General features: G+C 43.2%; 1 protein-coding gene across 5 annotated transcripts in view; it reads right to left on the bottom strand.

Annotated features, from left to right (window-relative positions):
* Positions 1 to 18,095, bottom strand: part of LOC125466610 (solute carrier family 22 member 23-like) — an 85,366-nt gene extending 67,271 nt beyond the window's left edge. The window contains exons 1-3 of one of the 5 annotated variants that reach the window (XM_048561381.2): positions 18,079 to 18,095; positions 4,774 to 4,877; positions 4,272 to 4,426 (exon numbers count right to left, since the gene is read on the bottom strand). In XM_048561381.2, the coding sequence (XP_048417338.2) occupies positions 4,272 to 4,341 (70 nt within the window). In that variant the 5' untranslated portion in view covers positions 4,342 to 4,426; positions 4,774 to 4,877; positions 18,079 to 18,095. The other 4 variants (XM_048561341.2, XM_048561371.2, XM_048561361.2 and 1 more) reach the window with 4 other exon arrangements.
* Positions 18,096 to 18,481: the final 386 nt, after the last annotated feature.

Genomic DNA, 18,481 nt, shown 5'->3' with positions numbered 1-18,481 from the left:
TGCGCGCGCGTATTCAAGCTTCTGCCTGATGGAAGAGGGTGGAAGAGAACATTACTGGGGTGGGAGGGTGTCTTTGATGATGTTGTCAGCCTTTCTGCTGCAATGGGAAGCGTAAATGGAATTCACGGATAGAAGGTTGGTTTCTGTGATGGTCTGGGCTATGCCCACAATTTTCTGTAGTTTAACAGTCCTGTGCAGAGCAGTTGCTGTACAGGCCATTATGTGCCTAGATAGAATGCTTTTTACGGTGCATCTGTAAAAGTTGCTGAGGGTCCTCAAGGATATGCTGAATGGAACAGGTGGTGTTATTGGGCTTTTCTGACCATTGCATCTACATTGGTGTGTGTGTTGTGTGTTGTGTGTTGTGTGTTGTGTGTTGTGTGTTGTGTGTTGTGTGTTGTGTGTTGTGTGTTGTGTGTTGTGTGTTGTGTGTTGTGTGTTGTGTGTTGTGTGTTGTGTGTTGTGTGTTGTGTGTTGTGTGTTGTGTGTTGTGTGTTGTGTGTTGTGTGTTGTGTGTTGTGTGTTCCAGGCTATCATCACTCCTAGGAACCTGATGCTCTCCACCTCAGCTCCACTGACGTAGATAGGGGGTGCATCATCCTCCTTCTTTCCAGAAGGAAATGATCAGTTCTTTTGTTTTTCTGCCATTGAGAGATAGATTGTTATCATTGCACCATGACACCAAGCACTCACTCTCCTTTCTGTATTCTGACAGAACATTGCTTGATATCTGGCAGATATGTTGTTTTAGTGGTATACAGTGGGATGGAGTTGCCCTGGGAATCCTCAACATTGACACTGGAGTCTCATGGCTTCAAATTAAACATTAGCAAGGAAACCTCCTGCTGATTACCATGTACTGCCCTCCCTTAGCTGTTGAATCGGTACATCTCTATGTTGAGCAACACTTGGAGGAAGCATGGAGGGTAGCCAGTGTGCAAAATGTTCACTGGGTGGTGTACTTCAATATCCATCAGGCTCAGCAGCAGCACAACTGGTTGAGCTGATGGGTTCCTAAAGGACAAAGTTGCCAGACTTGGTCTGTGGTGGGCACTGAGGGACCAACGAGATGGGAGGAAAGAAAAAAATAATTCATACTCAACACCATCTTTATCAATCTTCCAGCTGCAGATACGTGTCCATGACAGCATCAATAAGAGTGACCACCGCACAGTCCTTGTGGAGAAAAAGTCCTGCCTTCACAGTGAGAATACCCCGAATTGTGCTACATGTCACTAGCGATCAGCAGAACTATACTCCAGCACAATCTGCAAACTCAACCTGACACATCCCCAGCTCAACCATTACTATCAAGCCATGGGACCAACCCTGGTTCAAAGCATTGTGCAGGAGGGCATGCATCAGGCATACCTGAAAATGAGGTGTCAACCTGAAGAAGCCACAAACCAGACTACTTGTACGCCAAACAGCATGAGCAACAAGCGATCGACAGAACCAAGTGATCCCACAACCAATGGATTGGATCTAAACTCTGTAGTCCTGCCACAATCCAATCGTGAATGGTGGTGGACAATTAAACAACTCACTGGAGGACATTCCACAAGTATCCCCATCCTCAATGACGGAGGAGCCTGGCACATCAATGCAAACGGCAAGGCTGAGGCTTTCGCAGCAATATTCAGCCAGAAGTGCCAAGTGAATGATCCATCTCATTCTCCCCTAGTAGCCCCACAGCATTATAGGGACCAGTCCTCAGCCAATTCGATTCACTCCACATGATATCAATGAACGGTTAGAGGCACTGGATACTGCCAAGGCATCGGGCTCTGGTAGCATTCCAGCCATAGTCCCGAAAACTTGTGCTCCAGATCTTCCCACTCCCCAAGCCAAGCTCTTCCAGTACAGCTGCAGCACCGGCATCTACCCAACAATGTGGGAAATTGCTCAAGTACGTCCTGTACCCAGCAATCAGGACTAATCCAACCCAACCCAGCCAACTACCAATTCATCAGTCTGCTCTTAGTCATCAGTAAACTGATGAAAAGTATCACCACCAGCTTCCTGCTCAGCAACAATCTACTTACTGACATCCAGTGTGGGTTCTGCCACGCCCACTCAGCTCCTGACTTTATAACATTCAAACTTAAAATAAAAGCTGAATTCCAGAGACGAAGTGAGAGTGACAAGCCTCGACATTTAAGCCACATTTAAACAAGAGTGGCATCAGGGTGGCCTAGCAAAAATGGAATCAATGGGTACTAGTGGGCAAATTCTCTGCTAATTGGAGTCATACCTGACAAACAAGATAGTTATTTGCATCTTCCAGGTCAGTCATCTCAGCTCCAGGACATTTCTGCAGGAGTTCCTCAGGCTAACTATCTTCTGCCGCTTCATCAATGACCTTCCTTCCCTCACAAAGGTCTAAAGTGGGGATGTTCGCCAATGATTACACACAATGTTCAGCACCATTCGAGAGTCCTCAGATACTAAAGCAGTCTGTGTTCAAATGCAACAAGATCTGGACAATATCTGGGATTAGGCTGACAAGTGGCATGTAATATCCATGCTATACAAATGACAGGCAACGTCTCTCTTATAGGAAATGGTCAGTCTAACCAATGGCCCTTGACATTCAATGGGGTTACCATCACTGAGCCCCCACTAACAACATACTTGGGATTACCATCAACCAGAAACTCAGTTATTGCCACATAAACACAGCGGCTACAAGAGCAGGTCAGAAGTTAGGAACACCATGGCAAGCAACTTGCCTCCTGACTCCTCAAAACCTGTCCATCAACCATGAAGCCTCAAGTCAGGAGTATGATGGAATGCTCCACACTTACAGGGGTGCAGCTCCAAGAACACTCAAGCAGCTTGACACCAGTCAGGATAAAGCAGCCTGCTTGACTGGCACTACATCCACAAGCATCCATTCTGTCCACCACAGACGCTCAGTATACACTGCTGCTACTATCTACAAGATGTACTACAGCAATGCAAAGATCCTCATACAGCTCCTTTCAAACTACTTCCATCTAGAAGGGAAAAGGCAACAGATACAATTGAACACCACTACCCACATGTTCTTCTCCAAGCCACTCACAATTCGGACTTGGAAATATATCACTGCTCGTTCACAATAGCTGGCTCAAAATCCTAGAATTCTCTCCCTCAGGGCATTGTGGGTAAACCCACAGCAGGTGGACTGCGGCGGTTCAAGGCAGCAGCTCATCACCACCTTCTCAAAGGCAACTAGGAATGGGCAATAAATGCTGGCCAGCCAGCCAGCAACACCCAAATCCCACAAATGAATAAAGAGAGAATATAAAACTAAGAACAGCATTGCATTTGTTAAAAGGTTGGTTTTGTTCAATTTTAGAGGAGTTTTTCCCTGTGCTGAAGTGACCAGATAGTTAGAAGAAATACAAAACAAATGCAGATGCAGTGCATATACAGTTCCAGAAATTGCTTTCCAAAGTACTGGAAAAATTTCAGGTGTGTGATAAGAGAGGGAACATAACTGCACAAAATTGTTGACTTGGAGGAAACAAACAGCTTAATTTTAAACTCATGGGACAAGAAGGTGTCCAAAAGCTATTTGCACATTCAGGAACAGAGGTGGGGAGGCTGCTTTGTTCTTTTTTAAAAAAAAACAGCCAGGCCTCACCTCACACATTGATCGCCAATGTCCTGACCTGGAGCCTGGTTTAGAAATTAGGTGACAGCAGGCTGACCTCTGATGTACAGCAACTAGATTATAGTTAAATGGTCAAGTGTCTGGTCAAAGGCATCTCCTCCTGGCCCATAAGAAAGTTGGAACAAATTGAAAATGTCGCATGTTCAGCCTCTTCTGGCTTTTGTTTGACAGACTAATTGAACGAGGCACCAACCGACTTTTAAAATATTTACATGTGTTTTACTATAAATCTACAGCTTTGCACCAATGCCAGTCTCCACCTTACCCTCATAAAGAACAATCCGACTCTTAAATACAGAGTTCAATGAGCATCTCTCACTCAATCAATTCTGGAACTGTTCTGGTTCACCCTTAGAAAAGGACCTGCATTTCTAACACTGGGTGTCTCCTGTGAACAGGAGTGACCTGACAAGGGGAAATATCACTGCTCCCCGAATCAAATTATCATCAGGTTAAAATAGCAAACTGAGTTAATGCTACAGATGCTCATGTAAGGCAGAGGTGGTGAGAAGAGGGATAAAGCAATTAAATTGATAAGGTTCCTGAACCTAGAGGTCACCAAGAAATTTACATCCACAACATAGTTGCTTTATCAAAAAGTGCTACTCACGTGTTACATAGAGAGTGAGAAATATCCCTGCCAGGCAGAATCCCTCGAAAAACCTTAGTGTGCTGAACATAGTCACGTTCACAGAAAGAGCTACTGTTAACCCAAAGACCAATACGAATATGACCGAGAGCACCAGCACCAGCTGGCGGCCAATCCTGAGAATCAAGTGGGAATTAGATAATTAATAGAAAGCCTCTCAGCAGCAATATTAAAAGATGCTTGTCTATTTTATAAGTAATTATTTGAATAAAACCCAACACAGTAAGACTCTAATTTCAAGGCGTGTTCAGCAAACAAAAAAATTGGATTAATCTATAGTTAGCTTCACCCAAATATTTGGGCCTTCGTACAGCCTCAGATTTTGCATCCACTGAAAGGATGGCCAGAATGATTTACATGAGAGGAAAGTGTCAGGCTCAATGAGGAATGTATCCTTTAATTCTACTTTAAGTGTACAACTGCCCATGTAATTGGCATTCCACCATTTTAGTGTTGAACTTACCAATCTGCTAAGCTTCCAGTCACCAAATAACCAATAATCAATCCAACCAGTAACGAAAACTTGGCAATATGGACTTTCCATGAAGAATTGCAAACCAGGTTCCACTGAAGAGGATAAAGAAATAGTAACACACTTAGAATACTGCAAATAGTAAACAGTTTAAGTCTCAAAAATAAAATGCACTGATTGATGTCACCGGCCCTTCTTGAGATTTGCTTCTGCTACTTCCCAGTCCTTTCGACATAGTATTGCAAATGTTGAGTGCTGCTTTTCCTCCAATCCTTGACATTATTCTACTACAAGAGAGTTTTATTTACAAATCCAATGCTCTGTTCCAGGAGTGAGTCATTTTGCCTCAATATGCTCTTTGAGATGGTGGGAAAGAAAATAATAAGCATGACTGCCTAAAATTTTTCTCATCCTGACCAGCATGGTCTCAAACTTCCAATAATGCAAAATTCTTAGTCCTCAAATTCTTTAAAAGGGTGTGCCTCTGAATAACATACTGGGGAGGCAATGACCTAGTGGTATTATCACTGGACTGTTAATCCAAAGACCCTGATAATGTTCTGGGGACCCGGGTTTGAATCCCACCACGGTAGATGGTGGAATTTGAATTCAATTTTAAAAAAATAGATATTGAATTAAGAATCTAACGATGACCGTGAATCCATTGTCGATTGTCAGGAAAAACCCATCTGGTTCACTAATGCCCTTAGAGAAGGAAACTGCCATCCTTACCTGGTCTGACCTACATGTGACTCCAGACCCACAGCAATATGATTGACTCTGAACTGCCCTCTGGGCAATTAGGCATGGGCAATAAATGCTACCTGGCCAGCAAGGCCCTCATCCCATAAATGAATAAAGGGGGGAAATATGCAGCAACGCCAAAAAAATACCCTCTGTGAATATCACTGATAACAATTAGAAAGGTCAAAGCAGAGAAACAGAGTAAGGGTCTTGGAGTTCAAAACCATCAATATCTCACCCTTTTTTTGAACAAAGGTGAAAATTAAGTTGCTGGGGTGCCCACTGTTGAGATACATAAAGAGTATACAATTGATCTCTTGGCGATTTGTACTCATTCTAAATACAAATCATTTGACAATCATGTTTACAATACATCCACTTCTCATTCCAAGCACAGCCCACTACAGGTGCTGCTACTTAATAGCATATAATAGCAGATGCTTCTAAAAATGTACAAAGATTAGCACAGAAATGGCAGGAAAATGTACATTAGCATAATTATTTCAACATGGAATACATCATTAAAAGTTCAGACCTTCTCAAAAGTGTGCTTACATATAAAATATTGAATATTCACAGCCACTTAATGAACAAAACTTGAATATCATTACAAAAAAATGTGTCAACAATACTTTTTTCTCCTGCACTTATCAGGACAAATGCAAGAAAACCCAAAACGTCAAATATCACAACAATTTACACAACTGGGAAATAAAAGTGCTGATTTGTTGACAAGTCAATTCCAGTTGACCCAAGCACTGGCACAGAAAAATCAACAGAGAAACTACAGGCATAATAGGAACTGCAGATGCTGGAGAATCTGAGATAACAAGGTGTAGAGCTGGATGAACACAGCAGGCCAAGCAGCATCAGAGGAGCAAGAAGGCTGACATTTCAGGCCTAGACTCTTCTTTTCTGAAGAAGGGTCTAGGCCTGAAATGGCAGCCTTCCAGCTTGGCCTGCTGTGTTGGAGTCCTCAGCTGTGTTATAATAGAGAACTACAGGCTCCTGGTTCTCGGGAAATTCAGAACATATTCCTTTTATTTACAGCGATTGGGTGCTTGTGGATTAATGCATATCACTTGTAGCAAAAGTAAGTGAACCACATTACAAATTGACTAATAATCTCAGATTCGTTATTAGTGTGGCCATTGGGACAATCCGGATGTGCCGCCCAATCTCAGAATCACATCTAACAACAAACATTTGGTTTTGAGTTTTACTTATGTTTATCAGATGGTTCATTTGCACTTGCTAGCAGTGACTTACTCTCACATGCAGGGATCTGCTCGCTGCAAAAGGATTTAGTTAGGAGCCAAAAATTCTCCATTTCTTGTACTAAAACTTGTCAGCCAGCCACTCAGCATCCTTGAAGTTTGGCACGATAGGAGCAAAAAGGTCAGCAACTTTGAACATTATAAGCTGATATCACTGATATCTCAAGGGGACTTCTCCTGACAGAGGAGCATCACCGCAAAAGCTTGTGATTTCAGGTAAATCTGTTTGACTATAAACTGGTGTCATGTGACTTCTGGCTTGGTAACACTCAGTAGCTGCACGTTACACTGAAAACCTAACATGTTTCTTATTGAAAAGATGCTTTCAGATAGGAAGAACCTGGAACAACCTATTTCAACACTTCTTTTATCCAATTACCTGAGGGGAAAAAAAGGGAAGACTAAATCACACCAATTTCCTACATTATTCAATACTAATTGAGTATAAGTTGATGCAGCTGAATGGCATCTTCTGTTTCTATGCAGTTTGGAAGATGTGATGAGCAATGATAATGCGATATATTAAAAAAAATCACAGCATTGAAACAAGAAAAAGGAATGGTTTGCAAGAGGGTATAATTTTTGCATCATGATACTATTACATTGCAGTTGTTGGAGCAGCAAATTCACTGCTCTCAGGTTAATGAGCACAGGAGTTAGATAAATAATAGGTTCCCCAACCTTTGAAAATAAAATTCCTTACATGGTTGTTATAATTTAGCTCTTAACTATGTTGAAATCTGTACTTTCAGAATTAAACAGCACAGGATCAATGTAAAAATAGTTATGACTCTACATCACAAAATACTTAAACTAAAAGGAAGAAAATCTCCTAGCAAAAACTGAAGTAATTTCAGATGTCTCAGACAGCACAATGTTGTGTAGACACAATCTAGATTTATGGCCCCATCCTCTAAGCTTGGTTAAGCGAAGGTGGGTTTACTTTATCTGGAGAAGCCTTTTACAATTAGATTACATTTACACAGTCGACAGTCAGTGTCAAAAGTCAACTGAAACACTCACATGCAAATGAAAGCTTGTTGAGTGAAAACATGAATATAAATGTATTCACAAAGAGATAAAAGGGCATTAATCCAGGTCAATAAAAACAATTATTCTATCTATACCAAAATCAGAATTATGGCCAGAGAGAACTGTAACAAGTACACAGGACTCCAAATGTATGATGTTTGCTGCAACTCAGGTATCAACAAGCAACAGATTTTGCCCACAGTGTTGATGCTGCCAATCTATGGGCCTTCCAGACTAGTACTATGTGCAGGTACGATGCGTCACAAAACGCTGAGATACAATCATGTCAGCAGTTCTTCATTTTCTGCTGTAGACATGACGATCTGGTTAGCTTGCCCTCCAACAGCTCTAGGGGTGCAGCAGTTGTAAAATACATTGCAATTTACTGAGCTTCCCGAGATTTGGGATCTTGCCCGCATGAAGAGACAAAATGTTAAGTCTGAGGTGCACTTTGTCAGAACATGACTAAGCACAGTGGCACCAAATGCATGTCAATCTCCTGCAAAAGCACCCAAACTCCTCTCTGCTCCTTGTGATGATGGAATCTTCATTAGAATTGGCTGCTCAAGGAGCACAGAAATATAGCAAAGTACCAACTTGCTCAATTTTAGAGACTTTTTTTTAAAAAGTGCCATTTGCACTTGGATGGTTTCCTCAGTTTTGTATTTGCAATTCCCCCCTCCCAACCCAACTCAAAAGTATTCTAAAAGCAAAACATATTATCCAGCTGTGCGTCACAAATACAGTCAGCGCATTAAAAAAATGCCACATAACTCAAAACAACCTGTTTCTTGCCATCTTGTTCCCTCACGTACATGGTCAATCACCAGATATTTGCTTGAATTACAGATTGATTACAGATCGCTTACACGGGCTTGAAGGTTCAAAAAAAAAATCAGAATAGCTCCTCCGCTAATATCATCCAGAGAGTCAACGCAGACACAAACATTCCGTCCCTGGCTTGCACGTCTGGACCACATACTAGGCAGAACATCAAGAGACTAAATAAATGGCTGCTCCACACATGATGGTCAGCCTTCCATTCCATGTCACAACATTTCAAGTTGCCTTTGCTCCCTTTTTTATTCAAAGACACTGACATCTCGGAAGAAATTCTGCAACGTCACAACCATGGGAGCATTCTGTGGGGGCAATCGGTGTCCAATGGCAGCTTTGGCTCAGAGATAGCACTCATCTGAGTCAGGTGGGCACTTCAACATACAATCAAGGTCAATATTTCAATGTGATGCTGACACAGCATCACACTGTCAAAGGCACTCTGATGTCTTTTAGAGACGAGGTTAAACTGAGCGTGCTCAGATGATCATTACAGAGCCTGAAATTTTCTGAAAGAGTTTGTTTTGCTCGATTGCTCCTCCAATTTCATCTCAAAATCCTTGACCATATCGTTTCTATCATCCTCAAGTGTAGGAAGTTCCAGATCATTATATCAAAAAGTCCTCTCTCACGTTCCCCCCACCTCCGCATAATCCTGCCCCAAAACCTTAAATCTAGGTCTTTGAGACATTCCTCTTCTCTGAACCAGCAGGAACGTGCCTGTGGGTAATTCACCCTCTGACTCCTGCCTGACTAGTGCCCCACAGTAACCTACTGTGGGTGGGATTTTGATTTGCACAGATTAGAGTAACACATTCACTCGGGGAAAACAGGAGTGACCACACTCAAATAAAAAAGTGGCCCATTTAATACCTCAAAGAACATGATCAAGGTGCGAAACAAACAGAAGCTCTAATTCCAATATTGTAATCCATCTCCAAACCTTGCAGGCTGCTAGTTGGGATTAGGGATCCTGTAATCACTTGTTTACCTTGGATATGGTTTCCACTAGTTCAGATAGCTAGTGGGATCTGATCCAAGTGCCCACTCTGCATAGGATTGTTTCTACAGTCAGGCATTCCTGGCGTCAAATAGCATTTGTACAGGGAGCTGTGTGCAAATTGCACACTCCTTTTATTTAAATTAACAAGTACAGAAAATCATGCAATATATGTCACCCCGGTGAACACATTCAGCATCTCAAGGGCCAAGTACGTAAATCAATCCATGACACCTTTCTGTCTGTGAAACGGTTAAAACACTAAGTTATGGAGGATTTTGAGGTACATTCTCAGTTTGATGTAGAAAGTCCTGACTATTAGCATTGCTGGATTAAACATTCAAGAAATATTGGAATAGAAATCTTCACGTATAAAGGTAAAAAACATCTAGGTATGGTGAAGAGACCGTGACTCTGATAATAAAGAGCCTGAGGTGGTGTGGGCTATTAAAGTTCTTTCCGAATGTCAGTGACATTTGAGCGACTGCTGGGCATGCACATGGACAGCAGTGAATTGAGGGGAATGTAGGTGCTAGAGGGACAGAGAGGCCACACCCTCCCTAGCAGCACTGAGAAAGCCACAATTTGCGAATCAAGCAGCTCTCACCTCCCTGATGGGTTTCTCCAGTCCTCGGTAAAAAATGAGCCACAGTGAATGTTAAATTGTGTTCCCAATTGGTCTGGAAGAGGCCCAGATAAATTAGCAAATAAAGTGCTCCTTATTTAAAGGGCTATTGAGCATCTCCTCCCCATCGTAGGGACAGGAGATAAGGGGCTTTCCAGCCTTTACTTTTATCATCTTATGATGTGTGTTTCAACAGCTTGATCTTGGAGGCAATTTCATCATAAAAATTCATCACAGCCAAGCCTAACCCCAACTTCACCTCACATCCCTGAGTGCAAACCAGTCTTGTGGGAGATACAGAGTGGAAACCCTGGCTGCACTTTTCCCCCAAGGCAGCCAGGGCCATCAATGACGACTGCAGCAGGCTATTAGGAACAACACACAACTGACGGGGAATTGAGCCTGGAAACTACCGCACAGTGTTATGCTAGGTCACAGTTTGCCTTGACAGCATAGTGAAGTTACATCAATTAATTTTCCCCTACTTCAATTTAGTGCTAACACCATAAAGATACATATCCCTTCCTCCAAACATTAACACTGCCCTTTTGTTCAGGGCCACCTTTAACACTTATTCCACTTGCTCCTGGTAAACCTCCCCAACATTTTCAACCTCTTAAAACCCATCATAATTTTTGGGCCATTTCAGCTTCAAAGAAAAATCATATCAGATTCAATACGTTGACTCCTCTCTCTCTCGCTCTGCACAGATACATCAGGGCTTTGCTTTTATTTCCTCTATCAGCCTCAGCAATACAGTGCCTTTGTTTTTATATTAAAAAAATGCATGTCCTCAATTGCTTTAATGACTGGAAAATTTTATTTGGAATGTAAAATATGTGTCTGACAAACAGCCCATAAATCAATCATTCTATTCTCTCCGAACGGTGAACTGTAAAAAGAATCCATCAGGAACTAAAACCGCACCTCAGCACCTCCCTCGCGACTTATTTACCTCAAAAGAAATACAACATGGCATTTTTCACTGAGCTTTTGACAGGAAGGTTCTACCCAGAACAAAAAAACTCTTTTTTTTATAAATGTGGAGAGAAGTACTTTACGGTTTCCATGTCTTTTTAAAAAAAAATTCCCCTCCACAAAGTAGGCCTGAGGTTTCAGTTCCAACAGTGGATCCTGGATTCTGAGTGACTGCATCTTGCACAGTCAGAGTTGTAGAGCCGAAACGAGGCCATTTGGCCCACTGTATCAGCCAGTTGACCCACAGTACCACAATGTGAATCCATTGAAAAGAACACTCCCAATTAGTCCCAATCCTTTGCTCTTTCAAGGTGCAGCACACCTTTCCCTGAGTGAGCCTCCGACGAAGCGCTGGTGTTATGTCCCGCTTTCTATTTATCTGGTTAGGTTTCTGATGTTATCTACCATCCCCTGAGAAAAAGAACAGGAAATGACATCACCAACCCAAGGAAACCTAACCAGATGTCACCTAGAATGGTGACGAAACGTCTGAAAACGAACCTTGCAGCTCAGCGAGCAAACTCACATCCAGAGCATTTTTCTTCTCTCAAACCGTGGTGAATCCATGGAATTCGTTACCATGGAGAGCTGTAGAGGCTGACAGGCTAAGTACATTCAAGGCTGAGAGAGACACATACTTTTTACTCAGTTAGGGAATAAAGAGTTGCAGGGATAGGGCAGGAAAGTGGAGTTGAGGATAAGCAGATCAGCCACAATCTGACTGATAGAGCAGATGCAATGGGCCGAACGGCCTACTTCTGCTCCTTTCTTATGGTCAAGGATAAAATGGCAGCTATTGTTAAATTTTAAAGGGAGTTAACACAGATACCAGTAGGTTCCCCCAAGGTGGTGCATTTTAAAAAAAAAAGTTAGGAATTATTCAGGTATAAAAGACTCTCTTCAACTGGAATAGATTGCTTAAAATGCAGTTTAAAACATTGTAATGGAGCAGTCAGCAATAGACAGCTTCTCTGAATTTCTTTCTAAGATTCCTTTAGTCACCTGCAGCAACTAGTCTCTAATGTTATATTTTATTTCAAAAGGAAATATTAGATTGCAGCATTCTATCAAAAGGCAACAACATCGCTACGAGCAACTCCAACAGCGGGCCCAGTCTGCTGCAGCTCACTCATTCTGAACATGTCAGGAAAAAGAATCTCCAAAACAAAAAAGCCTTTTTGACATTATTCTCACAAAGGGAAGGGAGGGGGAGGTGCTCAGGTAATTACAAAGCATTACAACTCATTGTTCTACCTGCATTCACTGGATGAAGCAAACCTTGAAGGGTTAAAATTAACCATTAACAGATGCGTCCTAAATCTTTCACAAAGGTGCCCTGTATCGATAAGTATTATTTAGAAGGGCAAACAATACGGTGGCTTTCACAACATCCACACTCAAGGATCCAAGACAAAATTATTGCTCCTTTTGTGGGGAAGCAACACAGCAAGATCATCTATATTCCTGATATAAATGAGAACTGCAGATGCTGGAGAATCCAAGATAACAAAGTGTGAAGCTGGATGAACACAGCAGGCCAAGCAGCATCTCAGGAGCACAAAAGCTGACGTTTCGGGCCTAGACCCTTCAGAGGGCTCTCTGATGAAGGGTCTAGGCCCGAAACGTCAGCTTTTGTGCTCCCGAGATGCTGCTTGGCCTGCTGCGTTCATCCAGCTCCACACTTTGTTATCATCTACATTCCTGTTGTTTCAGCAGGACAGCCCCAAGGAGTCACCCGACAACAGAAGTTGTAATTGAAACATGCCAGGTATAACAGAACAACTCTATAGTTACTGCTGCTGCAACAAATTAACCTGACGTCACTAACCCAAGAGAAAAGATCCACGTGGGAATAAAGCAAAAGCCTATTCAAAACAACAGCCCTTCTTTCCCAACAATATGAGCTTACAGTTACAGCTGTAGTAGTGTCTCTCTGATACTGAGATGAGGTAATCCAACGCTGGAATTCTACAGAGATAGTAGGAACTACAGACACTGGAGAATCTGAGATAACAAGGCGTAGAGCTGGACGAACACAGCAGGCCAAGCAGCATCAGAGGAGCAGGAAGGCTGACGTTTCGGGCCTAGACCCTTCTTCAGAAAAACCTGGTTAATCGCTGAAATTCTACACATTGCTCCAATCGTTTTTCTTTCCATGGCAAAACACTTCAGACCTTCTCGCTATGATTTAAAGCAAGTGATCTAATGGATTATCCCAGAGGATTCAAAAGCATGAACTGATTGTTTAGAGGCAAGAAAATTCTTCCAGATGAAATATTTTAAACAAATGTCAAATCTTGAGCTCCAACATTTGGACAGAACCTCAAGTAGAATGGGAATCAAATTAAAAACTAAAATATGGAATATGGATGCACATGACAAATTTAAAGGCAGCCATAAACAAAATGATCAGATCCAATCGATCACCAATATCCTTTAGGGAATGGAATTCATCTCACTATCCCATTCCGACACATGACTCGTCACAGAAGACATGGCTAACTCAATGTGCTCTATGCACTAAGAACAAGCACGAAATATACTGCCTCATCAATTTCAGGCATATGCAAGAGTAATTATTTTCAAAACTGCCTGGATCAGGGATTATCAAACAAGACATTGCTATGTTGAAACAGTTCTGATACTGACAGAAACACTAATCCTGACAATTTCTCACTCTGCCAATGTGAGTATTGTGATCTGATGTTATCTTTACAGAATGCAGGATAACCCAGACAATAAAATGAAAAGCACCAAGTTACTTACTCTTCTTGGTTTCTTTTCCCTCCTAAAAAAAACAGGGGTCATGCAAATCTAGTGAGAAATTGTGTTCATTGGACAGGATAGCTACAGTGTGCATTACTATGAGCCAGATGGGCCATTCAAGTTGTGATGCTGTTAATGCCAAGGCTCCAATGGTTACTACAGTAGGTAGTTTTATTGCTGACTCTGCACTCCTCTCAAAACAGAGGGATGATGAGTATCAGTCCTCAATGCAAACCTGCTGCAGTTTCCTCACTGACTAGGTAATGGACACAGGGACAATCCTATGTTCGATCCCCAATAACACTGAATTAGTTAGGCTAGGCTTTTATAACTACCAACATGAAAGCAGATGAGGTCAAGACCAGGTTTGGCTGTAATAGGCCCTGCACTGGAGCAAGTGTACAAACCTCAGCATCTATGCAGCTGGAGATAATGGGAACTGCAGATGCTGGAGAATCCAAGATAACAAAGTGCTGATGCTGCTTGGCCTGCTGTGTTCATCCAGCTACACACTTTGTTATCTATGCAGCTAAACTGGGCTCTCGTACCTGCCCAGGCAGAGAGGAAATTTCCCCAGAACAATCCTATTTTGATTGGATCAATAAAAGCAACACTGGACCCCAGTGTGAATATTAAATTTGAGGCCCAATTAAACTAATTAAAACCTTGACCTGAGCGCTGGGGTCCATTCTACATTATTATAGGCAAATATACTTTTTGAAGCAATCTTCTAAGACATGTTAGGAGACACCTCTGGGCTAGTTGGAGCTTCAACCTGACCCAGAGTAAGGATGCTACCACTGTGCTGCAATACATGACATGACAGTGACACTCCCCCGCCCAACCCCAATAAACTAAAGTAAGCTCAGCACAAAGCTTAAAATTGGAATGATCTTCTAGTCAATTAAATAAGAGCTTGCTGGGTCCATTGGCTGTTGAAATTGAAATGTGCAAATTGGCAGAGTAAGGAAATAGACAAAGTCTGCCAATCAGAAACAAACATCATCCCAATAATATTTACTCAAAAGCTGCCAAAACGGATGGGTTAATGGAGAGAAAGGATTCCAGCGAGCTGCCTGCAGTGTGCTCTGAAACATATTAAAAGTTTAGTAGTTAGCAGTGAACTCTGCCATAAGCGGTAGAATGTTTTAGTTTCCTCCTTCCCACCCATTTTAAACTTAGTTAAATCCCACTCTCCCTGTCCTTTAATGGCTCGCATTGCCCTAATGGGCTTTGTGTGCAAGGTATTGGATTGGAAACATGGGTGATTCACTGATGGCAGTGAAAAACATACCACAGGTGATATGGTGATGGGAATAAGTAACACTGTGTGCAACAGCACTTGTGGAAATAAACACAAAATTAACAGTGACCTTTCAAAGTCGTGAAGTCCAGTTTAGAATTAGGTTGTCAAGATATGATCCCTTGTCTGAAGTCTGAACTCCCAGGTTTGGCTTCAGTTTGCTGCATTGTTTTGAAGCCAGAAGCAGAAGTATCCAATATTAATGGAGGAAAACTGACTCTTCCTTTCACTCAACATCCAGCCTCCTAGGCAGGAACTTAAACACTTGTTAAAATGATATACATTCCACTGTCTATAGCACTGCATCATGACGTGACCAGTTCCTTCACCAAAGGAAGGATATGCATGGGAGGGGGAGGAGGAATAAAAAATTATTATTTTTAACAAATCAGATTATTGTAACACCACCACTTATCTCAAAAGCACAGCAAAGCAATTTTTAAAACTTGAAACAAAAATAGAGGTTGCTGGAAAAGTTCAGCAGGTCTGGCAGCATCTGAGAAGAGAAATCAGAGTTAACATTTAGGATCAAATGACTGTTCGTAGGAAATGTTCTGAAACGTTAACCGGTTTCTTGCCACGGATGCTGCCAGGCCTGCTGAGCTTTTCTAGCACCTTCTATTTTTGTTTCTGATTTATAGCATCTGCAATTCTTTCTGTTTTTACTTGCATGGTTTGTCGGTAAGGAATCAGCTAAGCCACAGAAAAGAAAGTGTGTGTGTCATGGAGTTTGTCAGGCAGTCAGTATTGGAAACCTGCCTTTTCTGATACTTGTTGATGACCCATGTCTCGCTGCATAGGGCAGAATTTCAATGTTTACGGATCATAAAAAACTTGGAAGAAAGATAGCGTAGAATTTCAAACAGACATGTACAGATCGGCAAAATGGGCAGACGGGTGGCAGATACAGCTCAATGCGGAGAAATATGAAGTCGCTCGTTTTGGTACAAACAATACAAAAAGAGATAATACAAACCAAAGCGCACAATTCTATAGGGGGTGCAGGGGCAAAATGATGCACGTAAATCATTGAAACTGGCAGGACTAGTTGGGAGTACAGTTAATAAAAATATATTACATCCTAGACTTTATTAATAGGGATGTAGGGTAGAAGAACAAGGTGATTAAGTTGAACTTATGAATTTATAAAGGCACTACTACAGCCTCAGTTGGCACAGTATGTCCAGTTCTGAGTTGTCTTCCTGGCCCTGAAAGTCTGGGAATTTAAATCCCATTTGCATCTCTCAGAGTTATGTCCAGACATATTTATGAAAACAAAAAAAAACAAAAACATATCAGCAGGTTGCCAGGTGCACAATAGGTTGGTGAGGTGGTCTTCCCTCCGTTCCACTGCACATCCACCACCTCACCACCACCCCATCGAACCCTGCTTCTCCTCAGCACCCACCGCCACAACATACACTCTATCCACCTCAGCCTCCACCCCCTCTCCTATCTCACTTACCCGCCACTCCCCACCCCTCGCCCCATGTCCCCGTCTCCGCCTGACCCTCACCTCCACCCTACTCTGTCCCCCACATGGCCACACACTGTTCCCCACCCCCTTGCCCCACCAACTGTCCCCACACCCTCCCACCCGCTCCATACCCACAACCTCATGCTCCTGACCCCAATCCCTACGCCCCCCCGGTTACCTTGGTGACTATGTTCTGAGTCAGGGCGGCGTGTATCCTGTATTCCCACGGTTTGCACTGGCATTCCCCGGGAAGGCCGTTCCCGCTGCCGCTGCTGGAGGCTGAGGAGGGGGGATCCGTGCTGTTCGCGCCCGCCGCCCGTCCCCCGCTGCCTCCCGGGGCCGCCGCCCGCGGGGCCCCGCCGCTCTGGTTCGCCGCTACCTGGGCGTGAGCGACGTGGAGATCGGCGGCTGCGAGCGGGCGGCTGCTGCGGTTAGTCCAGCACACGATCTGGGGCTCGGCGGTGAAGAAGCAGTCGGAGCTGCGGCTCAGGCCGATCAGGACCGCGGGGATCCAGGTCAGCAGCAGGATCTTCCTCTGGTATCTAGCCAGACCCCCCAGGAGAGGCAACACCGTCCCATCCACATCCCGGTACCGGGGGGCTGGCAGTTTACCCCCGGGGGCTTGCTGCTGCTGATGCTCATCCCTTTCCACAGCCATTAAACACTTTTAAAACAATAAAATGTATTTTTTTTAAAAAAAGAAACACCCTTCACCTAAATCGGACGTGAGTTCCAGAATTATTCCATTGGGACGAAACGAAAACACCTTCTGGGAAGGTGGCTGGAATTTCTGTCCCCAGTTGCAGCCGGGTAGATGTTAACTAAAAGGTTTTGTCAGTGAGGCGCGGGGGAGTGAAACCAGGCAGTACAGGAATGAGTGAGCTGCACTCAGACAGACAGACACACACCCGGGCAGCTTTGAACTAGACTGGATCAGCCTGTCCTGGCCAGTGACAGGGCACACAGGGGGATCGAGGCTGTCTTCCGCTCCCCCCCGCCCGGCCGGAAGATACCCGAAGTTCTCGCTTTCTTCCTCCTCCTCCTCCTCCTCCTCACTGACTTCGCACAGGTAACCACACCTGCCCGCTCCAAAACGCCATCTCTCCCAAACCATGCAGCAAAAAAACCACTTCAGAATTAAATGGTATTATTTTTTAAAAAAAAGAGATATGATTTCCTTTCTTTCCTCGTTTACCCGGCTTCTCCTGTCAAACTCCAGCCCTGCCCTCACTGAGTCACTATCCGCCAATACCTTACCTAGCTCTGAATCACACCGAAACCCAACCTGGTTTAAAGCTGTATCGTCCCGCTGGTTTCAAACACCGCCCGCCCCGGGGCGGTTTTCCCCTCCACAACCACTGAGTTCCCAATCCCACCACTCCTTGTTTAACTCATGTCCAATGCTCCCTGAATCGATTGTAAATATTTTCCTTGTGCAACCGAAAATAAAAGTCCAGTCATTAAACGCTTTAAGAACCCTCCTGCAGCAATGCGGATTGGGCTCGGTTGGAGTTTTACATTACGGAATAATAATTTTTGGAATTCTTACTTAAGATAATTATATCTCATTTAAAAGTATTTTTGAAACATTGATGATTATGGCAGGCAGGGTGTTTGGAATCAAGGATGAGATAATATAGATTTGGTGCAAAATGTGACT

Source organism: Stegostoma tigrinum, chromosome 2 (assembly GCF_030684315.1).
Source record: "Stegostoma tigrinum isolate sSteTig4 chromosome 2, sSteTig4.hap1, whole genome shotgun sequence".
NCBI lineage: Eukaryota > Metazoa > Chordata > Chondrichthyes > Orectolobiformes > Stegostomatidae > Stegostoma > Stegostoma tigrinum.
The sequence above is the reverse complement of the archived record's forward strand: the minus strand, read 5'-3'. Positions and strand labels throughout refer to the sequence as shown.